Source organism: Phasianus colchicus, chromosome 5 (assembly GCF_987193195.1).
Source record: "Phasianus colchicus chromosome 5, bPhaCol1.hap1.1, whole genome shotgun sequence".
In the NCBI taxonomy this organism is placed as follows: Eukaryota; Metazoa; Chordata; class Aves; order Galliformes; family Phasianidae; genus Phasianus; species Phasianus colchicus.
The window spans coordinates 39,429,352-39,454,857 of NC_143440.1; the positions used below are offsets into that span (position 1 = coordinate 39,429,352).

General features: G+C 46.3%; 1 protein-coding gene across 4 annotated transcripts in view; it reads left to right on the forward strand.

The window, feature by feature from the left end:
• Positions 1 to 4,020: 4,020 nt before the first annotated feature.
• The window catches only part of FLVCR2 (FLVCR choline and putative heme transporter 2), a 34,460-nt gene continuing 12,974 nt past the window's right edge, over positions 4,021 to 25,506 (forward strand). For 2 of the 4 annotated variants that reach the window (XR_016466987.1, XM_090141397.1), the window contains exons 1-5: positions 4,023 to 4,565; positions 15,918 to 16,059; positions 17,276 to 17,416; positions 22,043 to 22,110; positions 22,843 to 22,946. Coding sequence is in view for 3 of the 4 variants with exons in the window: in XM_090141397.1 (XP_089997523.1) it covers positions 4,044 to 4,565; positions 15,918 to 16,059; positions 17,276 to 17,416; positions 22,043 to 22,110; positions 22,843 to 22,946 (977 nt within the window). In the remaining variant the exon portion in view is untranslated. Of the gene's footprint in view, positions 4,566 to 15,917; positions 16,060 to 17,275; positions 17,417 to 22,042; positions 22,111 to 22,842; positions 22,947 to 25,506 lie in introns of all 4 variants that reach the window. The other 2 variants (XM_090141396.1, XM_031593907.2) reach the window with 2 other exon arrangements.

Here is a 25,506-nt window from a genome sequence, read left to right on the forward strand (position 1 = left end):
GGTACTGGTGAATCCATACTTCTCTGTCTGCAATTTCCAGGCTGAAATGCCTTCAAATGTATTCCTTAGCCACTGTCACCAGTCCAAACTGATGTGCTACCCAGCTTTCTTTCTCCTTTCTTTCTTCTGAGAAGTTTAATGCTTACCTTACCTGTAGCAACAGCAGTCTTGTAATCTTCCCTTCTGTGAAAGGCAGTGTGAGATAGACTGGAAAATCTTCTGGTATCATTTCTAGACTGTAATCCCATCAGTCAGAGTGCAATAAGGCCTCCTAAGAACTGTGCTAGTTAAATCTTTTAAGTGCAGTGATAAGATTTCAGAGGCAAAAATCATTGCTGGGAGTTTGAGAGCAATAGACGTCCTACATGAATGTGCATGCTTCCTATTTAAAATGAGCCTGACCTTCTTCTGAAATCTCTGCAGGAACTTCCCAGTTGGGAAGTCCAGTGGATCTTGGGGGTTGGAACTAGATAATATTTAAGGTCCCTTCCAACCTAAGCCATTCTATGATGCTATCCCTAAGCACTCACTTTTCCCCTCGCCAGCCTTCACCTTTCGACTACCTCCTCTCTGGGCCTCTGATTCAATGCAGAAGGGAAAAAGCATCAAGCAATTGCTCTTCAGATGAATTATCACTGCCGCCATCATCCCTAGAGTTACATTTATTGAGAAAACTAAGCTTGTTCCAAAGCATTTTCTTTGGTCCTTACAGAATGTAAGCTTCACATACTCACTGGTTAGCAAGGCAGAGTATATTCTAAGCATGCCAGAAGTTCTTTCTTTGAGGTCAGAAGAGACCCTAGAGATGCCAGGCTCTACCCAATGGACTGCATTGTTACCCTTAATTTGGGACTTGACTGCCTTTTGCTTAGTGTTTTCCAACCTTCACAGATATTTTTGGCTACAGAATATTGCAACCTCTCTTAATACTTGTGTCAACTTCCCTGCGTAGGAGATTTCCCTCTAAATCCATTTCCCTTTCAAATCTTCTTCAAGGGGTTGTCCTGAAATATAAATAATTTTTCATGGCTAAGAAGTTTTTACATAAGATGCTGTGATTAGGGAAATCCAAAGGCAGCTGCTGTGCTGCTTCAAGAAGAAAACGAGGTTTATCTGAGTAGAAACAGATGCAGAAGTGAAGAGGGGAAGAAATGCAAAGCACAGGAGTTTTATTTTTGTCCAGAAATTGGCTAATGATATAAAGGGGTGATTGAAGAGTTCACAGAACCAGAAACACAAAACCAAGCAGCCCTGACAACGGAAGAGAGGGGTTCTGGGAAATGTGAGCCTGTACTGATGAGAAATATGGACTAAATAATCTGTGGGGGATTCGGGGCTGCCTGACTTGACAGTCCCCAGTAACTAGGGTCTGAGTGCTGCCTTCATTCTTCTGCTTTCAGCCGCTACTTTCATTATGGTCTGTGTTTCAGTCATTCTTAATTTACTGTTTGGCTCTTCTGATGGGACAAAGACAGTGCTCTGCTGTGAGTAAGAGGCTCCCTGGTTGGCAAGCTCTGCTCCGAATGTTCTGTTGGTGATGGATTGGTGAAACTGAGGAGTTCAGGGAGAAAATCTGGAGCTGGAAGTGGGACTAGAAGGGAACTGGAGATGACAGAATGTTTCTGTGCTTTGGAATAGGGTTGGCAGGAGGAAGAGGACCAAAGTTATTTCTTATTCCCTTCATATATCTACAGCTTTTTCTGCTTGTGCCCTTTTTCTTCTTTAGCCATGTGAAGGAATATGCCTGTCCTCAGTGTATTCCGAATGTATGACAGCGTCTCAGCTCATTTTTCTCATTACACTCTTTCCACTTTTTCCCTCTCATTTCTGTGACCCAAGCCTGAAAACAATGTTCAACCCCAGATGGTCACTTCCTCCTTTCTGCTGCCAAGAGCTCTTTGTCTGCAGCAGATTTCCATAAGGGACATCACTCCAGTATTCTGGATTTATCCTGGTTTACACATGAATCATGCAACACAGTTATGGGTGGCTAAAGCTACAGTCCTAAAGTTGTATGACCTAAATAAAAAATGTATGTGACATTTAAATTAGTCTTGAGCAACACAAAAATAATGCCTCACCATCTGCAAATTTTGCTCCTCCCTCTGCTTTCAGGATTATTAACAAATGACACTCCTCTGAGCAAACCCAGTATGTTGTGCTAAAAATTGCCCATTTATTTCTGTTCTTGATTTTTTTTTTTTTTTTAACAGTCTTTAACTGATGTGAGCCATTACATCTGGGTAACTTTGATTCCTTTACAGTATCATTAGGAATCTTGTAGAGATTGGATGAACATAAAGGTTAATTTTCTATACTATTTTACCGTTGTATGCTAAGAGTTCTCAGACTAAGGAGCTATTGGGCCACAGCAGTCCTCTTCCTCTTCCATTTCACTTCTGTGCTCTCTCCATCACTATCACTCATTGCACTCCTGATAAATTTAAGTTATACACATTTATTAGAACAAATTTATCTGTCATTTCTTCTGTCTTAGTTGAGATCCTGGTGTGACTTTGGAAGTTTAACCTAACAATAAATGGGTCTAAAAGCCTTAGTGATCCACAAAGTAAATACTAGCCAAAGAAACATCACCTTCTCACCTGTGACCTAAGCCTTTGTTTCAGGAATACAATGTCACATTTTTTCAAGTGAAGTTGGAGCTGCTTGTTTAATGCTGGGGAGTTGAACACTAGCACACAACCAAGTCCACACTTGTAAAGCTTGTGCTGAGTAACGTTCACGTGATTCAGATAACACAATATCAACTCAATGAACTATAGATCGTAAGTGATCTGTGGGCAGCAATCTGCCAGAGTGACAAGCTGCTGAAGTAACTGGAAAACATGGGCTGACTCACCGAGTGCCTGGTGAGGATGAAAACAAACACCACTTTGGGCTGTTTTGCTTCAATCCAATTGGCACATTTCAATTCTGACCTCACTGCACGTTTTCATCTCATAGCGTGCCACAGCATGAAAACATGCAGAAAGCCACCCCAAGAGAAAAATAAAAGTGCTTCATCCCCCAAGTGCCCTACAAGGAGCAACCAGAGGAACTGGGGCTGGTTAATCTGGGGAAGAGGAGGCTGAGGGGAGACATTATTGCTCTCTTCAAATATCTGAAAGGCGATTGCAGCGAGAGCAGTGTTGGTCTCTTCTCACTGGTGACAGGTAGCAGGACTGGGGAAATGGCCTCAAGGTGCGCCAGGGGAGATTTAGGTTGGATATCAGGAAACACTTCTTTACAGAAAGGGTGTTTTAAGCGCTGGAATAGGCTCCCCAGGGGAGCGGTTGAGTCACCATCCCTGAACATGCTTAAAAACTGTTTGGATGTGGTGCTCAGGGACATCATCTGGCGGAGGGCTGTGTTAGAGTTAGGGTAGTATGGTTAGGTTGTGGTTGGACACTGTGATCTTTAAGGTCTTTTCCAACCCGAGCAACTCTATGATCCTGTGGTTCTGTCCCTTCACAATTCCTGGTTATCCGTGCCCACAGAGGTCTCTCTGGCACCAGGCCCTAACGCACACCCCACGACCTTCTTCCACCAAAGTTCTCCCCACCACAGCGCTCGGCTGCAGCCCCTGCGCCCGGGGTCAGCCTGCCTTATGCGGGATTTGCCCCCAGACGAGCATCCGTGCTGTCGCGCAGCGCCGTCGGGCCCCTCGAGGTCTTCGCCTCGCACGGGCACCTCAACTTTCGGACGGGGTCTGCCAGCACAGACGGCAGCGCTGAGCGCTCACGCACGCTCGCCCCGCTGGGGCTGCCCGCCGCTGGGGCACGGCCGGTAACGGCGTCCCGCACCGCCGCCGCCGACGCACCGCCACCACCCGGCGCCCTCGGCCTCCGCGCCGCTTCCCCTCGCCCGGAGCCGCCCTGCCGAGGGGCGGTGCGCCGGGCGGTGGAGGGGAGGGCCGCGCCGGGCCGGGCCGAGGGGCGGCGGCAGCCAGTCAGCGCGGCGGGGGCGGCAGGGCGGGGTTTCCCGGCCAGGTGCTCGGCCGCTGGGCCGGGGGTGCCGGCGGCGCGGAGCCTCGCGGGGCCGGCATGGTGCGGCAGGAGGGCGGCGGGGCGCCGGAGCCTCGCGGGGCCGGGCGCGGGGCAGAGGTTGCCGCCGTGGTTGCCGCCGAGGTGCGGTTGTCCTGGCGGCGCTGGGTCGTGGTGCTGCTCTTCAGCAGCTACTCCCTGTGCAACGCCTTCCAGTGGATCCAGTACGGCAGCATCAACAACGTCTTCGTGCGCTTCTATGGCGTGAGCACCTTTGCCATCGACTGGCTGTCCATGAGCTACATGCTCGCCTACATCCCGCTGCTCTTCCCCGTGGCCTGGCTGCTGGACAAGAAGGGGCTGCGCCTCATTGCCCTGCTGGGCTCGGCCCTCAACGCGCTGGGCTCCTGGGTGAAGCTGGGCAGCCTGCGGCCGCAGCTCTTCCCTGTCACCGTGCTGGGGCAGGTGGTCTGCTCCCTGGCGCAGGTCTTTATCCTGGGCATGCCCTCGCGCATCGCCTCTGTCTGGTTCAGCTCCCGCGAGGTGTCCACGGCCTGCTCCATTGCCGTCTTCGGGAACCAGGTAACTGGTGGCTGCCACCTGGAGGGGCAGGGGGTCACGTGCCTGGCCGCGGGGACCTGGGTGCTAAGGGGAGGGGATACGCAGGGCCCGGGTGTCGTTCCTCAAGGAGAGAGGAGCCAAGTAAGAGCCATCCACACGGAGGGGGGGGAGGGTCTGACTTTTTACACTGACAGATGGTGATTGGACAAGGAGTAATGGCTTTAAAATGGGAGATTAGTTAGATACTGGGACAAATTTTTTACTCGGAAGGCAATAGGCCCTGGCATGGGCTGCCCAGAGAAGCTGTGGTGCTCCATTCCTGGAGGTGCTGAAGGCCAGGCTGGATGGGACCCTGGGCAGCCTGAGCTGGTGGGGGCAGCCCTGCACACAGTGCAGCTTGGGACTGGGTGGGCTTTGAGGTTCCTCCAATCCAAGCCTTTCTGTGATTCCCTAAACTGTGGCTGTGTTGCGATTTTGTGCGGCGGTTTCCCTCTCCTCCTGGCTACTAAATGGGATGAAGGAGGTGAGCTGTACTTATGGCTTATTTCCCTGAGGAAAAGGTCTCTAACAAACCTTCCTGATTCTTAAAAGTAAGGCACAGGATTTGCACAAACAGTTGCTTTGAGGGGGAGCCAACTTTCGTCCAGGAGAAGGTAAGGTCCCCCAGCTCCCCTCTCTTAGGATGGATCAGGGAGGCAGGTGACCTGCACTGGCTCAGGCTGTTCCGTGTTTTTCCTCAATGTCAGCTGACGCTCAGACGCGGTAATTTTTTCACAGTTTTGAAAGGATTAGTGAAATGACACGCTGACCCTTGCACTGGAACGCCCACTGATTCCTGCTGCATGAGGCAGGTGGGCTGATACTGATGTAGTGTGGCACGAGGGAAGTGGTTCCAGCTCTGTCATATTGACACAGGGAAGAGGAAGAGCAGTCTGACATTTGCTGTGTGGCTGGACCTGTTCCCCTGACTTCAAAATGCAATACTCCTCTCTGCGTGACTGCCTTCAGCTGACTGGCTCAAGCTGTGGGTGGGCAGCACTCCAATTGAAATCGCTTTCTCTGTCCAGACAGCTTCTAAAGCATGGTTCTTCCTACTGCTGTAAAATTATCAGTGAGATCTGAGGTCTCCTTTCCACACACCCTCCTGGAGAGACTGAGATAATGCTGTGGCGAAGAGTGAGTGCTGGGGGGTGACAATCTGAAGTTTGTGCAGCAGCACTAGGCAGACTGACTTGCAGCTTTAGGAAAGAGAAAGCACACTTTCTCTGAGTGGATCTAAGCTTTTCTGTTCACTCTTATCACAGTCATGGGCTGCTTTTTTTGTGTTTTAAATGAATCTTCAGAGTTGAAGGCACCTAATTTGGCATAAATGCTGCTGATTTAGGAGTAAATAAGTAACGGAACATTTTGCTGTCAGACTTTTATTCAGGTGGAATTACTCAACAGTGCGCACAAGAAATCCAAACAATGTGGCATTCAGCATGTGCTATATGTGTAGGCGGAGTCCACATCGTCCTAAAAGCAGCACATTAGTCTGGTGGTTGGGAAAGGCAAACTTTGGCTGGACGCTTTGGTCCTCCTCTGGGGGTTGACCTGACATCAGTGAGACCACAGGCCAGTAATTAGCTCTTGCTTGTAAACCCAGGCTTTCCTTTTAGAGAATCAGAGGAACAAGAAAGGGCAATGACTAAAGGCAGAGCATACTCCAGAGGGAGCACCTATTCATTTCATTCCCTCAGATCAAAGATCCAGTGAATAAAAAGCGGCTGTTTTGTTAGGGGGTGATGTTGGATGGAGGAAGAAATAGAGGCTTTCTTTTTCCTTAATCTGCTATTAGAGTGTATTTTAGGGAGTGTCAGTGAAGGGCATAATATGGTGGGTTTGTAATTGCAATATGGCAGATGATTATCTATGCTCTTCTGAGATGCTAGTGTTCGCAGGACATACTTGCTGGAGCAGGCAGCAGGCCTTGACCCTTCCCTTAAAATACTTGCTTTGCTATCTTTTGGGGATGAGGCATGGTGCTGTGGCATGATGGCACTAATCCCCACCACAGTGGGGATGTTTAAGCAATGAGTTGAATTCCTGTGGCTTTTTAAGGTGTATCAGCTGGAGCCAGCTGGGCAGGTACTGGAATTCCTCAGCTCTTTGTGTGCTGTGCTTGCTTGGGCCTGTTGGCTGTAGGAGCGTTTCAAACTCATTGCCCTGTCTCCCTGATAAGCAATGGGCATCAGCAGCACATGGAAAATTTTCTATTGCTCCACTACCGCTGTTGATACTTGTTTTTTTAATTGAAATAAGTCATCTTCCTGGCTCTTGCCATTCTGTCTAATGGAAGCAAGCAGCTGTTGGACTTGGGGTAAGGGTTGGATGATTTTTCTGCTGTAATTTTGACTCTTCATTTTTCTAGCAGGAGTTGATAAAAGCTGGTGATGAGCTGGAAATAAAGAAACCTTCTGTTTCATATTCATCTCTGCCTGTGGGAAAAATGATGCAGCAGCATCTTCTGGTAGAGTCTGGCCTTGTACAGTGATTTAGGACTTCTGTAAAGAAAACATCCTGAGGCAGTTTGTAGATGCTACATGTGTATTGCATCTCTGGGCGAGTCATTCACAGCTTCTCAGCCCTGAATGCACCTTTGCCATGTTTACTGGGGAAGAAATGCACTGCAGCCAAACAACAGCAGATAAGAGACTAGCATTCTCTTATCTCTTGTCTAGCAGTGATGAAGTGAGGCCTTTTAATTTGTGCAAAATGCATGATAAGGCATGAATGAAATTCAAGGAAGTGCTCTTTCTTGGCAGGTCTTTTCCTCTTGTTTTGAAATGGGAGGAAGAATCTTCAGGGGTTGGGCTGCGGTGGGCTTCTGTGAATAATCAGCTCTGCAACATCTGAATAGCAATTGCTATTTTTGGGGTCTGCATTGCCCTGTGTGCTGAGTGTGTGCTGCTGTTTGCCTCACTGCTAATACTCTTCTGTACTGTTTGCCCTTCAGGTTAAGCACCATCTGAAATTCCAGGAAGTGTTGTGAGAATGGAGCATGTCTGGTGGGATTCCTTTCTTCAAGCAGATTTCTAGATCTCTTTGGTTCTTCCCAGCCTGCTGGGGGGCTTCCCATCTCTTCACTTGAGATCTGATTCCTGCTAGGAATAGAAACAAGTGGTGATCTAGCTCACATCTCTGTAGTCTGGCCCTGCATTTTCTGGGATTTTAGCTATTAGCATAGAGAAGATTTTACCAAAGAGCTAAGAAGAGCTGGTAGCAGCAGCAGTTAGAGGTGGCATTTTTTGGTCCTGGCTCCTTTCTCTTCCAGCAAAGATGACAGGGTGCATCAGGGCGCTCAGATGACAGGGAGTGCTGTGTGGCCAGCTCTCTGAGATCCTGGCCGTGGCTCTGTGTGGGAGGACGTGCTGACCAAGTAGTGACGTGGCTTTCCTAGGAATGCCTAAGCTTCAGTAAATGAGCACTGGAATCTGAAATGAACTTTTCCTACTCATTTAACCTGGTGCTCCCTTCCCAGCCAGGCATCAAAAGCAGCTCTCTCTTTTTCCTCACAGAAGCAGCTGGCTTTTGGGTTTTGCTCTGAGGAGGTTGCAGGGGAATGAAACCAACTGTGTCCGAGTGTGGAGCCCCCAGTACAAAAAAGACAGGGAGCTGTTGGAGAGGGTCCAGAGGAGGGCCACAAAGATGATCAGGGGACTGGAGCACCTCCCCTATGAGGACAGGCTGAAAGAGCTGGGCTTGTTCAGCCTGGAGAAAAGAAGGCTGCGGGGTGACCTCATTGCAGCCTTTCAGTACCTAAAGGGAGCCTACAAACAGGAGGAGAATCAACTCTTTGAAAGGGTAGATAACTGCAGGACAAGGGGAAATGGTTTTAAGTTGAGGGAGGGGAGGTTTAGGTTGGACGTCAGGGGGAAGTTCTTTACAGAGAGAGTGATGAGGTACTAGAACAGGCTGCCCAGGGAGGTTGTGGATGCCCCCTCCCTGGAGGTGTTCAAGGCAGATTAGACGGTGCCCTGGGCAGCCTGGTCTAGCATTAGATGAGGAGGTTGGTGGCCCTGCGTGTGGCAGGGGGGTTGGAGTTTCATGATCCTTGAGGTCCCTTCCAACCCTGGCCATTCTGTGATTCTGTGAAATGAATGACAGCAGTGTTTCTGCTGGGAGGGGCTGCCCTATGGCACCCTTAGCACTTGCCTTGCAGAATCCTCGGAGACTGTCTCTGTTATGTGACTATAATATGTCCTTGACCCATGTATTATATTCTGATGGAGAATTCCAGCAGCTGCTGAGGTGGCTGTTGGAGCTGAAACCCCTCTTCTGCTTTACTGTTTCTTATCTGCTGCTGTTTTGCTGCATTGCATTTTTTTCCCCAGTAAACTGGGCGAAGGTGCATTCGAGGCTGAGAAGCATGAGTGACTTGCCCAGAAGAAGCAGTTCTCATGATCTGTCATTGCATCATGTTAAACAGTCTGAGATGGTGCCACAGAAGAAGTATGATGAGGAAGGGAGTTTGCTTTCAGAAGAGCTTTGGTTGTGCAAGTGCAGACTGAAGAAATACATTATCTCATATCAGTGGAAGTGTATATTAGAAAAAAAAAAAAAAAGGTTCAGCCTTATCTTATCTCTTCATGAGGCATGGATTACAGTTTTTCCTCTCACTGTGCGTCCTTTCTGCTTCTTAAAACACTGTAAAAAAGGTAACAAAGGTAACTAAGCTGTGCTGCATTTAAGTACATTGACTTCCTGGCTCTTTGGATTTTAATGGGTCCTTAGGGATTTTAGCATTGCTGTCAGTGCTATGGAAGAAGCATATCTGGTTAGTAATGCAAATAAAAATATACTGCGTAGGAACTAGCAGCTTCTGCTTTCCACAGCTCTTTAGCTGTGTATCTTCAGTTGGAGGCACCTGCAGCTGAAAAAGGAGGAAATGCTTCAGTGTGGAGTTGTGAGACACAGATGAATGGTGAAAGGGGCTGCGGTGCCCTGGGCTTTGGAATATGTGTGTGCCTCTTCCATGGCATCCCCAGGGTGAGTGGTTCAGGTCTGATGCATTTCATTGCCTTGACAGAACTGTCTGAGAGGCACTGGAATGGGCTCGGTGTGTACTGAGCATAGGTTCAAAGTCCCCAACTCTCATACGTGTTAGAGCGCTGCATGAAAAGGACAGCCCTTCTGAAGGGGACAGATGTTGCTGCACTTGGCTTGTGTGTTTTGTCTGCAAGCTTTTTGGAGAACAGTGTTTACATGTAAGTTGTGGTGGCTGTCTGAGATATGGAGGTTTCCAGAACAGCAGCTGCAGTGCACAGGCTTGTCTGGAGACCTTTCACAAAGGATGCTTCCGTCGTGGTGATGTTGTTGGATCAATTCTGATCATTCAGGTGGAGAATCTCATTGCATTTGCTTTAAGGTCTTGTTGTCTGAAGCCACTTGTAGTAGAATCAGTAAATCTAAAAAGCACTTATGCTGTTGTGTCTGGAGTGGAACATCTTGAAAATGTGAGGCTCTCCATGCTTAAAAGGTATCTGTTAGAAAACAAACTGCTGGAAGCTTCAGGACTGACTCATTAAAATAATTAAAATGCCACTTATTTCTTTCAAAGCATAATGGGCCTTCTGGTTTTCTAGAGGACTTTTCATTGCCAGGTTCTTTGGTTGTTATGGATGTTGAAGATTAGAGGTAGTGCTGTTCATTGTAGGTGAATGGCTCCAGACCAGTGCTGCCTCTCCCAGCAGTTATGCAGTTGTTTCCTGCTCTGCTGCTTACTGGAAGCTCCGTTAGGAATTGTGCAGTGGGATGGCTGCGGGTGGCCTGGGGTTTGAATGGGACTGTGTGACTCCCAGAGGACTCTTGTGTGGGTAGTTTGGTGTGGGGCTGTTAGGAGGTAAGTCCTTTGCGTGGATAATTCATGCCTTAGAACATTGAATTTAATAGGATTTAATAAGTATCCTTCCAAGAGAGACCTACAGCCAGCATTTAGACTCCTGTTTCCTCATTCTCTGAGAAAGGTGCATGAGAACACAGGAGCACCTGACTAGGGCAGGCAGCCCTTTCAACTCCAAAGTCTCCATTTAGAAACGTGCTGATTGAGTTGAAGTCATAGTATTTGCCATAGTATCTGTCATAGTATCTGTTGTATTGGGTTTTATATGTGTGCAGGCTTCATTTTTTTGGTTGTTACAAGTCTGCCACTTTGACCAAACTGACAGCCTGCTGTCCCTGGGGTTCCCTGGGACTTCTGCCCACACAGGGCCTTTTAAAAATTCACATCATGTTTGCCTTCCCACATTCCTGATCAGAGTATTTAGTAACAGACTAGTTAACAGTTTGGTACACTGTGTGAAAGTGGTGTGGGTTTTCTGTTGTTCTGTTTTTTCAAGCTCTTGAATGAATCCCTTCTGGTCCTGATACATCATAGAACAAATTAATTGCAATAAATTGATTAAAATCTTCCATGATAAAACTTTATTTGCCATATGAAGAGATTCCTTTGAGATGGAAACTCCCCGTAAAAACCACATAGTGAATGCTGATGCTGATGCAAGAGTTCATTTAGTTCTCTGTCTCAAATATTCTCCTTCCATGGTGATCATCTTTTGGCCTTGCAGCCTTTCTGGCAGGCTTCCTGATTGTGCTGTGTTTGAAGAGTTTTGATTTAGTTGTCAAAAAAGGCTCCTCAGCCTTTTTTGGCCTAATTATGATTTTGCTTTAGTTTGGTCCAGCTTGCTGTCCCTTCCTTCTTTTTCATGCTCAGAGAAATGAAATCCAGCTTTTGAGAGGTGTGCTGATTTATTGTATTTTCTTTTCCTTCTTTGCTTTTTAACTGCGATTGCTTTTATCCCCTGTTCTAAAATTTTGGATGATATTTCATACAGCTACTCTGAGCCCCCAAATGCAGTGTGTTTGTGCAGTCTTAATGCAAGCAATAAGTTTCTTTGGATTTTCCCTTCATTTTCCTTTTAAAGGTCTTCTTTCCTTTTAGGCAGATCCCTCATGTGAGTTAAATATTGCCATAGTGGTTTGAAGGGACTTTTTGCTGTTGTGTTTGCTTGTTTGATTCCTACTGCTGCAAGGAAGCTGAATTTGAATGCACTGCAGAACAGTTCACTAATATTGGTCGTGGGGTGTGCTGCCCTAGACCTAAATCAGGAGTTGTGTTGTGTCTTATGGGTTCTCCCTAGAAAAAGGTATTTATGAGCTCTGAAAATAAGTCCTTCGCATCAACCCTGTTGTAACCCTTAGCCTGTAAGAACCGCTGCCAAAATTTCTAACTGTTGTGGTTTTTTGTTTTGTTTTGCTTTGCTTTCTCCTTCTGTCTTAACACTTTAATTGACCTTCTTGGTGTGGTGGTCTCTTGTGCCTATATTTCTGGTTGCTCTGCAATTTCATAGGGCTTTTATATTCTCGCTGCTAAGTCTTAGGTTTCTTTAAGGTGGATACCCACTCCTCCATCAATTGTTCATTTGCACTTTTTGTGCTGATACTGCATTGATGATCATCCTTCAGCAGACTGTTTGTATACAAACTTAAATTAGACAGCCTGTCCACTGTGAGATATTTATACCATCTTACCAGCTACTTGCTGTCTGCTTTATCATCTGTTCTTGCACACAGTTGGATCTTGAATCTGATGTCACTGTTGGCACTGCACCTTGACAGAATTCGGGTAGGAAATAGATTCTTTCTACTTTATCAACTTTTAGAGAATAAATGATCTGAACAGCACGCTCTGCTGTTGTTGACTCTTTGGATGTTCTGTTCAAGAATTATTCCAAAGCCTTCTTAAGTGCCAGCAGCCTGGTTTCTGCAGGGAAGTTCTTGGAGGTCAGGACATGATTGTGCATTTCAGGTGTGGGGATGCTCTCATGTTGCAGATTTAGCAATGTGCTGAAAGCTAAATCCCTCCTCCTTCTGAAAGCTGAATTGCGTGCTGTGTAATACTTACCATGTTGTGGGGAGCTTGCCTCTGTTGCAAAAGGTGATATTCGTATCCGGGGTCTGTGAGTATCCCTCAGTATGTCAAAGGGGCCTCATCATCATAGCATTAGTAATGTCAGTGGCTCTGAAATATAAAATGTGTTTCCTGTTGCTATGCTGGGATTTTTTTCCATCTACCACCTAATTCTTCTCAGGTTTAATAAACTCCCAATGGAGAAAGTATTACTTTTTTTCTTTTTTTTTTGAAGGGAAGGAGTGAGGATGAATATCATTTTGTGTTCAGGTCTTCTGAGAAGACAGCAATGGTGACAGACACAGCTCTCTCTCAGACCTGCTGGAGTGTCAATGGCCATAGGACTCTCAGAAAAGGATTTCTGGACAATTTGCATTACGGATTCTCAGTGCCCTTTTCAGATAGGAAAGGCTAGACAAAAGAGGGAATCTGGACTGTGGTCCCAGAGAAACCTTCCTATTTTCTGTGTGTGTTCTGCTGAGGTTCAGCAGCTCATGTGACACCATGTGATTGCAGAGAGCAAGCCCAGGAGCAGCTAGCACAGGAATTTTCTCCCAGGAATGAAAGGGTGATGGGGCAAAGGAGCAGTTTCTGGGAAGCGGTTTATAGACCTCATTCAAAGGGCGGAGGGGCCAACGTGGAACCCGGTGCGTAAGGGCTAGGAGATCCCAGCCTTAGATGGAAAGGAACAATGTTGAATCTCATCCTCGAAGCCTGAACTTCTAGGAGTGCTGAGAAGCAGTACTGGAGCCTGGTGTGGCTGTGTCCTGGCTGAGCAGGCATGCTGGAGCGGCAGGACCATACTCTGGCCAAAATAAATGTGCTGCAGAGATGAAGAGGCTTCTGCCCTGTAAGTACCTTTTGGTTTGGTGTCCATCTTCACTGTGCTTCATTGTGCTTACTGAACCTCTGAGTGCTCTCGTTCCCAAAAGTGGCCTGGTGTGGCATAGCACATCCATAGTCTCTTGATGACTCTTCCCACAAGGTCCTGTGATGTCCTGGGAGTGAACTCAGTGCAAGTGTCTGTTGCTGATCCAGACCTATGCTATCATGTGTCCCAGAAAGGGCACTATTTGACACAGGAGGAGTTTGACCAGATGCAGTTGAAATTTACTTGTCTATAAGTTAAATACATTTCTGAGTCTAGCGGACAGCTCTGAGCCATGAGCGGCTTCCTTGCCTCAAAGATCCACCAGCTGGGTGGAGTAGAATTGTTTGTGAAGAGCTTGCTACACAGCACAAACTGACTTTTGTTACAACCACCAGATGTAGCACCTGAGTGTATTTGTTCCGTGATCTTTATCCTGGCCAGTGAGTGGGTCTTCTAAAAGAAGTCCCTCATTGTGCTTCAATGAGGAGGTATGTCTGCAAGAGCATGCAGAAGGTGTGAGGAGTTATTGCAAGAAGGCCAGCCAGAAGGTGTTTGAGCTTGTCAGGGACACAGAGCTCCTGGGTTGTTCTGCTCTGTATTCTGCCACAATTGTATGTGGTTAGTGGGCAGCAGAGTGCTTGTGTTTCTTGGTCCTTGCTTTCTTTGCTTGTAGATTAAGGCTGACACTAATATACCCTTTCCAGAGACTGTAAAAATACTGAGCAATGAATCCTTTTGTTGGGCAGCGCTGCTGGTCTGCTGCATAATCGTGGGGCAGCTGGTCGTGGTTTTGCTAATGGGTTCATATCTATCTGATGTTTCCATAATGAAATGGTACATGCAATGGGCTTAATTTGAATACATCCTTTATCTTCATGTTTTGCATACTCCTATCACTTTTCAGCACGAGAATGAGAGCTGTGGCTCTTTGAAAGGCTGTTGATATAGCATGAGTAACCAGTGCAGGGGGGATTTTTTTTAACATTTCTAGTCTGTCTCAGTTCAGTTAGCACTGTACCAGCACTGTGAGCGCTTTTCCAACGCCCCGCAAAGGGTCCAGCCTGCAAAAGAGACTGGAATTTTATGTTTGAAGCAGAGGTGAGAATGGATGCATGGCCACCTGCCGTCTCTTTCTTGGGTGCCTTCTCGGTCCTTCCAACTGTTTGAAGCTCTCGTGTGTGCCCTGTTACTGCTCACAAATGTAGGCTCAAACCAAGAAAGAATAAATGAGGTTGTTGATAAAAAGAAGATTGCTTTTGCCCTGTACAGGGATGAATGTGCAGAACGTCTCTGAAAGCAAGTGAGAGCTGAGCTGATTTGTGGCTCTTTTTTTCTGATGTCTGAGAGGTGTTCAAGTGCTGAAAGGGGCAGAGGAGCAGGTAAATACACTCCTTGGGAACAAAATGCAACTGCAAAGTGAGATACAGGAGAAGGAACAAAAAGTGGCTTTGTTAGGCCTCCTCTTTAGAGTACTCAGAAATGTGATAAGTGCACTTTTACTTCGGCCTTTATGAAATGCATGCTCCCAAGCATAAAAGCAGCTGTTTGTCCCCTTTGTCGTTTGAGGGGTGGCACTGAAGGCCTGTGATATTTAGTCCTACCTGTCAACCTGGCAAAGCCTGTGCTGCTACAGCTCCTAGTTGCTTTCCTGGAGAAACAGCTACCCAGCAAAGAGCCCAAATGTCCTCACAGAAGCTTGTGCTGTCACTGTGGGAGCTCCTCAGCTGGTCATGTGGGGCTCTTGGCACAGTGGAGGACAAACCTGTAGGGATTTCCTCTTGCTGCCCTTCAGGGCCAAGCATTTTAGCTGAGGCAGTTGTGAAGCCTCATTGCACAACTTAAGCGCTTAGAGAGGGTTGGTAGCACGTATCCTTTGCTTTTGGCTTTGATTTTTTTCTATGTTCCCTTGGTGCAGTGGGAAGGCTGTGAGAGTATTAGGGTGAGCCTTGTCTTGGGAGGGTGCTCTCTCAGAAATAATGAAATGGCTAAGACAGATTGATATCTCACTCATTAGGAGTGGGCAGGATTTGACATTACGTCAGCCTTTCTCTGTGTCAGGCATGAGGAAAAATAGGTTCAACTCATTGACCCAACAAAGAACTGGATGTTTTTTTGGAAGTGTCATTTTCTACCATTTATAATGAGCCAAGTTAGATAATTGAATGACTGGGCTGGCACCTGAATAGATGCAAGATAAGGAGTGGAATGTGTGTGTGAACAGGAGCATGTGTGGAAGAGCACAAGGAGAACAAGAACTCCACTTTGTTGTAGGCTAGTATTAATTCTGCTCAATTATATTATAAAACCTTTCCTTGAACAATGTCATAGTTGTGAATTTGGGAGGAGACCTCTCATGGCCTAGTTGCTGTGGGCAGCTGGTTTAGCTTTCAGTTATTAGGTGGTAAAGGAGATTTTCACTTTGGAGGTGAAACTAGAATAGGCCCAGTTGAGCTCTTACCAGGTGAAGGAGGATTGCATTTCTCATGAGCTCTGAGCTAGTGACAGTGTTTTATGGTTCCATGCCACATCTGTGTCCCTTCTCTCTCCTGCTCAGCTCGGCATTGCTCTTGGCTTTCTGATCCCTCCTGTGCTCGTTCCCAATGTGGAAGATGTGGAGAAGCTGGCTTACCACATAAGCATCATGTTCTTCATGACAGCAGGCGTGGCAACAGCCCTTTTCATCCTGGTCGTCATAGGTAAGGACGTGGGAAGCATATGCATGACTCCAAGTGGAGCTGAGGTCAGCCTGTCTGTGTGAATGGAGATCATCTGGAGATGTGTCCCTGCACACAGCTGTCTGTGTCATGTAATACTAGATCTTTCTGCTTCAAGCCCTAAATGAATGGCAGTCGTAGAAGGGCGGGAAAGGGCAGGGGGGGTTGTGAGCGAGCCTGTCAAACTGCTCATTTCATCTTTTGACTGTCTATGTTATAAAACCCTGGCATGAATAAGCCCTTTAAATGCCGATCATAGAAATATTTCAGTGTTCGCAGTCTTGCCTACAAACAGGATGCTGGGCTTTGGGTCATGTCTTGGAGCGGATTACATCTTAAGGATAGGGAGGAGGTAGGCTATGTGGCAAGAACGTGCTGTTCTCAGGAAGAAAAAAACAGGTTACCAGTTGGGAGTGGAGCAAAGAAAGTGCTAAGGGCAATAGCAGGACACTGGAGATGCAATTCCCCCTGTTAAAGATCTGGCTTCCAGTTCACACATCGGCATGACAGGTTGGCATGCTCGTTGGAGAGCAGAGCTTACCTGCTAAATATTTAAATTATTATTTTTTTAAGAGATTCTTCTTGCCAGCTTGTTTATATTGCCTGGTAGGTGAGTCAGGTGTAGATTTTTAATGATTCTGGGGTAGGGAATAGACAAGGTACCAAAATAGCTGTGTCTCCTAGTACAGCAGTGTATAACTGACAACCTGGAATCCTGAGCACCACTTTAATGCTAATTAGAGTCAGTTTGTCCAGACTGAGAGGTGCCAGGCTTGATATAAAACCTAGCATGGGCTCCTTAAGTACTGGATACTGTGGGGGCAGTAGGCCACCTTTGCCAGATGGCTTTTCTCATTTCTCTTTTGCATTTGTATGTCCACACAACACTTCAGCAGCTGTCTCTCTACCTTCCTGCAGACCACATTATTAGTCCTGCCAACTCTTCTGCCAAATGCCTGTACAACTTGCTTATTAAAGGCAAGGTGTTTCCCCAGTGATAGGAGTTGTTGCAGAGACACTCTCTTCTCCTGTTTCTGGATAAGTTTGTGCACAGAGAATCAAATCTGAAGGATGTTGATGTGTTTTATACACTTGATTTTACTAGCCGCTGTGCTGTCCCTTGAACAGTTCCCTCCTCGTGTGCCCAGGCTCCCCAGTTGCACTGTTGCAAACATGTCTATTTTGTTTCTGGTTTCAGTCTTCAAAGAGAAACCTCCATATCCTCCCAGCCGAGCTCAGGCCCTGATCCAGTCACGACCAACAGAGGAATATTCCTATGTGCAATCAATCCTTCGCCTGCTTCGCAATGCCAACTTTGTGCTGCTTATGGTCACTTATGGTAAGTTCTGGCTATTCTTCTGTTCTGATAGACATGCTTAGCTTCTCCCTCTCTCTCTGTGCTGTGCCAGGGCTGTAACGGGGCTGAGCAGGGTTAGGGGAACGTAAGGATAGCTGTACTGCCATGTGTCAGGGGTCCCTCTAGCACTGCAGTCTGTCCAGCAGTGGTTACAAGCAAATGGCTAGGGAAGAATATAAACAGGGCAAGAATGCGCAGGACAGTACGACCTCACCACTTTTCTCTCAGCTCGTGACCGCTTTCTGTTCAGGGGATTTTCTTATCAAGTTCTGTTTTTTGTTGTTTTTTTCTTTTCTAGTTCATTAGTAACTTGAACTAATCTAAGTGTTTACTTAAGAAACATGGAGCTGTGTTTGAGTGCAAGTCACTGCACTGAGTGCAAGTTATTTTCCAAGGAAAGTGTATGATTGCCAGGCTTCCCAGTGGAGGTGATGTGGAGCGTGTAGGTGTTCAGATTGCTCCAGCTTTTCTGGCAATCCCTATAAAGCAAATAGAAGGAAGTATTGCAGACTATGTTCTTTTGCCATCTGTTCTTACACACTGGATTTGCTATTTCTCTTCAGCAGTCTTGCTGTATTTCTCTGAGGGCAGTGTGATGTGTTGAATCTGTTCCTGATGCTCAGATGTCCTATCCTAAAGAGAAGTATTTTTCTCTTTAGTGGTGACAGGAAAGGCCACTGCAGCCTGCATCTGGCTGTATGATAGAGTTGTGGGCTTGTCTGCAGAGTGGTCTGTCTCCTCTTCCTACCTTCTTGCTGTGGAAGCTTTTCAGGAGGAAAGATAACGAGTGCTTGAACTTTTGTGGTTCTGTGTTCAGCTGTGAACTTTTTGGGTGGCATGTCCAGTTGGAAAGAGTAACATGGTGGCTTTGTACTTTCTGAGGGTGCTAATGGTCCTTGGAGCTGCTAAAATCTCCTCTCCCTTCCTAGGACAGTTCTCTAGAAACACCCCTCAGACCGCTGTTAGGCTCTGCTGGTTTATGTTGCTGTTGTGTTTTTTTTTGTTTTCCTTTAGTACTTGGTGTCCTCTATGAAAGTGGAGATTGAAAAAACTGTCAAGAAACAGACTGAGGCAGGCTGATTAAAAGCTGGGTTGTGTCATCTGCTCAGTTTGCTTGTACGTTTCAGGAAAAAGAAAGGGGAAAGCATTAGTTTTAATAGGCGTGAACAAGCCCGAGGTGAGAGAGGCAGGCTCTCAGTACGAAGAGCATATTTCCCAGGGATGATTCCTTCCTGGCAGTCACAAATGATGTGGAAAGTAATCCCACCTTTCTTCCTGCCGGTCTGTGCATTTATTCTGCTCCTCCCTGTGTCAGCCTCACATCAATCCAACTTGACTTTAAGGCTGCTGGCAGTGAAGATGAGTGACTGTTACTCAGAGAAGGAACTAAGCAGTGAAACTTTTTTTTTTTTTTAACTTGTCTGGCTTTAAAAATGGGGACAGTTTTTCCTAATCAAGTCAGTAGTTATGTTGGCCAAGATTTAAGACATCTCCAGCCACATGAGCACAACTGAGTCATCCTCCCTCGCAAACACAGATATCTGCAGCCTGTCCTAGCTTTTGTATTAGCATAGTGTGCAACAGGGGAGAGAACGGGAAATGACCTGCTGCTTCATCTCCTGTGGCTTTAGAAAGAATGTGGGCCTTCATGGGATGCCAGGTCAGAACAGGCCTGTGGATCTTTAAGGTAAAATGATATTACCAGCAGCTGCCAGCTCTTTCTGTGGTAAGGCTTGCAGTGGTGGAAACATTGGTGGCAGTGCAACAGTGCTAGTGCAGGTGAACTGTTTATCAGGGAAATCTTCAAGCTACCTTTTCCCAAAGACTGCTGGCATTGCCTAAGTAAAGCTGAGTCATAGCATGGAGTGGGCATGACGAAACTCCTGAGTTTCTTGAATTGGACTCTGCACTAGAACTGCACGTTGCTCCAGAGAGGCAGTGGGCAGGAAAAGGATGGGAAAGCTTGGGAAGGGGGTGTTAAATGGGAATGATGAGACAGCTCCAAAAAATGAGCATTTGGAAAGGGGCAGTGATGAAAAGGCAGGATAATGAGGTCTGCATAAGGAATCATTTTTCTGGATGATGATGAAGGTGAAGAGGAAGACCTGCTAGTCTGGCTTGTAGGTAATACACTGCTTAGTTATGGGAGAATTGAGATCTAGTCAGAGGCTTCGTAAGATCTCCTTTTGGAACTTTAGGCAATAAACTTCCCCTTTATGGCCTTTATAAAATATAGGAGACACTGTGAGGTCTCAAAAATGTTCTTATACAGCACATTACAAGTAAATGGTAACTAACTAATGAATCAGATGAGGCCAAACCTTCAGATGTGTTTATCCCAGCTATTGGTTCTGGTTTCCTCATCTGCAAAGGCGATTGGGCACTATTGGAAACATCTCTTGTTCATTTTACAGGCATTCAAACAGCTGGCTATAATTTGTGGAGAAACTTCACCAAGCAACTGTGACATGTAAAATGCCTGCATTTTTGCCAGCCTTCACAAATGCAAATTGGACGCGTTGTCTTGATTCTTATTTTGTCTGACTCCGGTGCCAAGTGTTGTTGCCAACTCAGCATCTCTTTCTACCCAGTTTAGGATTAGGTGCCCTTCTCTTTCTTGGAAATCCCATGCATCACAGAGCCTCTGTGGAGCTGGCATGCTGATGGCATCAGCTACCAGAGTCTGGCTGTCCCCAGCAGGCTGCTGTACTCTTGGTTAAGTGAGAAGTATTAGATACATAAATGACTGGCCTATGTTTGTGCCCAGCTTTGAGGTGAAGCAGCAGTAGGTAAAGGATTTAAAGGACTTCTGATCTGCCACGCTCCCATGACCTGATGCTGCAGTTTCTTGTGTCTCCTAGTGAGCTAGGAGGTGGAGATGGGATGAACTCAGATTAGATTCTTGTGGGGTGCTTTGCCATAGTCAGGAGTTGCAAAGAGCCAGCTTTCAAGGCTGCAGGAGTTTCCAGCCTTTCTAGATAACACTTGAAAAGGGTTGGTTGGTTTTTTTTGTGCATAAAGAGCAAGTCACTCAGCTTATTTGCCTCTCCAGTCACTTCCTGGGACATGCATTTGGAACAGGAACCACTGCCACAGGCAGTCAGCTTATGGGATCACTTGCATAAGATTATTCATCTGTTCTGCCTCATGAAGCTGTGAAGTTAGCTCTGCTTAAAGTTGTCAAGGATGGTGTGTGAACAAAGTGAGATCCTCCCTCCAGCTGTTAATCTTGTGGCTTCTTTGGTTGCTTCCTGAGCTGTGTAGGGTGCTGGGCTGGGTCTAGGATTGCCCAAGTCAGGAACAGGGAAGCAGGAGTTTGACTTCAGGGTGTTGTCAAAGCTGTGCCTGCTAGACTGCACTTCTCTACAATTGCCATCTTTCTGCTTTTAGCCGAGGCTGAAAGAGGAAAAACAGGAAGTGGGAACTTGACATGTATCTGAGCTGTCAGAATTTCTGGCATCTGAACCAGAATTTTAAAATCCCATGCCACTTTATGGAGCCTGTAAATGTGAGCTGCAGTGGTGAAATCTGTGTCCCTTTCCCTCCCCCTACCAAGTTCACTGGAGCCTTGAAGAGAAACTAACTGCAAATGTAAATGACTTTCTGAGAAGAAAGTTGAGCTGACTGTTACAGACATCAACCACCTGGGGAAGGTTTCTCAGTATCACCCAAGGTGAGAGTGTAGCCGTTGTGATAGTTACTCCAGCACCCATGTGGATATGCTTGTCTACTGTAAAAGAAAAAAAAATATATATATATATTTATATTTTAAGAGTACTCTTGTTTTCCATGCCCTTCAGGAAGGCATTCAACTCAATCAGAGTTGCATGTGTACTGCAGTTGGGTGTCTGAATATGGCTTGACCAGTATCACCCTCAACAGTTTCCATTCTCACCTTGGGTGATACTGAGAAACCTTCACCAGGTGGCTGACGCCTCTAACAGTTAATCTAACTTCCCTTTCTGAAGGACGATTACTTTCACAGTTTTTTTATTTTTCAGGCTTCAGTGGTATCTTGTAAAAATGCAAGACTTTCCTCATGCAGATGCAGGTGCCTTGGGGAAGTGCTGTCTGTGCTTGCTATTAGATCTGCTCCTTCTTGCCCTCTGGTATTTCTTGGCTTGGAGAGACTGTCCTTTACTGTCAGCCGGGAGAGAGCTGCCAGGTGGTTCTTTGGGAAGGAAACCTTGCTGATCAGTACACTGGTGTTAACTGAATCTTGGGCCCTGAGATTCACCTGATGCTGAGGCAGATACTTTGCCATTGCTTTGAGAAAACTCAGCGCCACTGCTGAAGATGCCTCTGTCTGTGCGGGAGGGGTTGATACCCTATGAAGAGCTTGCATAACCTTTCAGTACTAGAAATATGTACAGCTTTTCTTCTGGCTCTTCAGGTAAGAACTGTCCTGACATTGCAGGGTGCTTCCTACTGCATGCTGAGATCCAGTTGTCCTTGGTCTGCATTTCTGCCACTACCCAGCCTGTCCAGCTATAGTTATCTCCTGATATTCTGCAGCCTGACAGTAGACTGCTGTCCTAATGATCTTGATGCATTTCTACAGCAGAATAGCAGCAGACTGAATATGCCTCATTTTTATCCTCCTCTCAGGTCTGAATACAGGTTGCTTCTACTCCCTGTCCACTCTGCTGAACCGCATGGTCGTCCATCACTACCCAGTAAGTGCATCCAGTCTTTGTGGCCTTTTGATGCTTGCCATTGTCCATTATTAGCAGCCAGAGGAGAGTCTGTGAGAAGTACAGTGCTTCTGGCCTGGGTTAAAGTGCTTCTGCAGCACTTCTGGCTGGCCCTGGCCTGGGTTGGCTGGCTGGCTAGAGACCATCATTTCCTTTTGTTCTTTACAGCACTCTGTGAAGAATGGGAGCTCTAAAAAAGACAACTCCTTCATGCCCTAAATGACCCAAGTATAAGCTCTTTCTTCTGAGATTCTCCTAGCAGTTGTCTCTGCCCTATTCCTGACAGTGATTTCTGCTGGTGTATCTGCACCTGGAATCTGTGTGTGCTCCAGATGCTGAGCTGCTGTGATATTTACTGCTGGGACAGAGCACCAAAGAGAGCTTGTCCATGCTGCCTTGTAGTGAGTCCCAGGATTTCCTGGTTGATGTGGCCTGAATCCTGATGCCAGATATCAAGCATCAGTCAGTTTAGGCTGACTTCTCTGAGGATACCTGTTCATGTTGGCCAGCACATTCATGTTTTCTCTGGGCTGGCCCAGAGAGAAGTGCTTGTACCCAAAAAAGTTCTTGCAAACACTGCCTTTCATTAGCTTGTTAACAGAAGAAGTTGTATATGGGACACTAACTTTGGTGTCTCTTTGTGTCTGGGTTCTCCACACCTCACTTTTTGGCTATGACTTGGCTTCATGTGTTTTTGTGTGTGTCTTACCACAGAAGGAGGAGGTGAATGCTGGCAGGATTGGACTCACCATTGTACTGTCAGGCATGGCTGGTGCTCTAATCTCTGGTCTCTGGTTGGACAGAACCAAAACCTACAAGTAAGTCTCTTGCCTCTGTGTTGCTAGTGACTGTGCTCTTCTTGCTCTCTGTGCAGAGAGCAACTCTACAGTTGCAGCTTGATAGTCCAGAGACTGAATCGCTGGGAAAGGTTTGCAGGGAAAAAAACATAGTTATTGAGAATCCAGTTAGTCTGAAGTGAAGTTTGGGGCAGCATGTTAGTCTTTGATGGACCCATATGAGGTCTAGTGCTAGTGCTCCCTAGGGAAACATGGGGGAGGGGAGCGATAAGATAGCTTTACTGCTGCTTTGCCAGGGATGAGAGAGCTCTTGGCACAGGCAGAATCGCAACTGTACCAGACCATTTCTCTGCCCTTACAAATCAGCTTTCTGTGCATCTTTGTCCTATTTAATGAAAGACACATTTAATCCAGTGCCCAAAGGCATTGTATGAGTGCATGTTACTGTATTCAGGGCAGAAGCAAGGGAAGGGGTGACGAGGTTGTGGATGGGTGGTTCTGGATTTACTGCTTGGTGGGCTGAGACAGCAGATCTGGTCAGCGTACCATGCCCATTTGACAGTGAAGGGTCTCTGGGTGTCCTGCAGCTCCCAGTCCTCAGGAACTCAGATCTTGCTGACAGACTTTTCTATATAGTGTGTCTTGGGGAATGGAGAACACTTTTTTTTTTTTTTTTTTGTGGGGATCCGTGTAATCAGTTTCCAGTTTGTCTGCTCTGCTCACTTTGAGACTGTAACTTGTCTGAGCAGCTCAAGAAGGATGGGGCTTTTCTGGTGATACGCAGGTGATGAAGGCAACTGTAAAGGTATTTTCCTTGCAGCAGCTTTTTACCTTGTAAGGTACCACTGCCTTTAAACTGCCTGGTATCTTGTGGGCTGCTTAGGAGAATCTGGCAAGCTGAGTGAGGGCTTATAGCTTCTGAAGTGGCCTCCAGCCTAGCAATCAAGTACGGGTTCAGAAATGCAGAGGAACTGGGCTTCTTTGACAAGAAAGAATGGAACATGAGGACTCATGGGGGTGTGCTAGGGGACAGGAGCAAATGACTAATAGAGAGACCAGTAGGTCTCTTGTCATTTCTAGATCACGTACCATTGAGTTTATTTCTCATTTGGCAGTCCTAGGAAATGGAAACACAGCTTTGGTGAATTGCAGTAGCTAATTGTGCAAACTAACTTGTCTTTTTCCAGATTGGGGTTAGTGGTAAGGTAGCCTCAATTGGCACAGCTTGGGTGGATGGTCTTCCTGATTCTCCCTGAATGGAACTCAGTAGTAGCATGAGGGCTTGAAGAACTTCGTGGTTCAGCAGGCGGAGCTGGAACTTACAGTTCAGCAAGCATAGAAGAAAAATAAAATCCTGGATATGCTTAAGGGGCCACATAGGTGGGCAGAGAAGCCTGAGAGTGCAGAAAAATAGAGCTCTGCCACCTGTAAAACTTATCCAACAGGCTCCTAAGAATATCTGGGCATAGATTTAGCCTTAAGTGAAGAAAAGCTAAGAATTTGCTCTCCATTGCAGCCTAGTAACTAGGATTTCTGTGGAACTAGCATTTTTTTTTCTTTTTTTTTCAGAGTGCTACAGAATCTTTATTTAGCCTCATTTAAAAGTCTATTTAAAAAACTGTCAAGATGCCAGATGTTCTAGGCAGGTACCCTCCCCCTTCTCTGCACTGCTCTGATAGTGTCAGGAATGAAATGGTAAGCACATGAAAATCAGGAAGGAAAGATGTCAAGTCCTTTTTTTAGTCAGCTCAGAGAAAGAGAGAGGGAGAGAGAAGCAAGTGAATGAGATCCAGCTGTGATTGAGAGGAGCAGGAGGAGATTAGTAACACAAGAAACTGTAGAACACTTTGTGGATTTTTGATCATCACTGTCCCATCAGCAGTTCCTTCCAGGGGTGAGGCTGTGCAAAGTCAGGCTTTCTCCATCTGTTGTGCTCAGGCACCAAATGGCCTTGCATTCTTGCTTTTATTTGGCAGGCAAGTCCCTAAAGTAGCCCCATCACTGTTCTTAGTTTTGGAATTAACAGGCATAGATTTGACCCAAACAAATGTGCAAGTGAACTGTCCCAGAGCTCAGGCTGCCTTTGGGATGGCTGATTGAGAGCTGAGCACCTCTTGAAAAATTCTGAAAAGTTCTGACTCTGAGTTAAATGGAACTTCCTATGCATCCTTCAACTTCCTGGCTGGAAAGAGAGATGGGGTTGTGACACTTGGTGACTGCCTGTTCACTTTGGGTGTCTTTGCATTTATTAGGGGAGCCTGGTTTAGAATTGAAGGCCTTAGGTCAGTGCTTCTCTTCAGCTGAACTTAGCTTTTAATAGCAATGTTCACATGGGCTTCAGTCTAACTAACAGTTCCAGACAGTGCTCTCTACTGTCATATTTGTTTCAGAAATAACCATCTCCCTCCACTGACCAGGTAGAGTACCTAAGTGATATTTTAAACCTGGGTCTGTGCAGGCCCAAAGTATGTTAAAATTTGTGAGAAGGAGGGAAGACTCAGATAGTAGAGAATGGGACATATGAGTTTTCACTGAAAAAAAGTGGCCAGCCTATCCTGGTCTGCCTTTTGGGCCTGCTGTT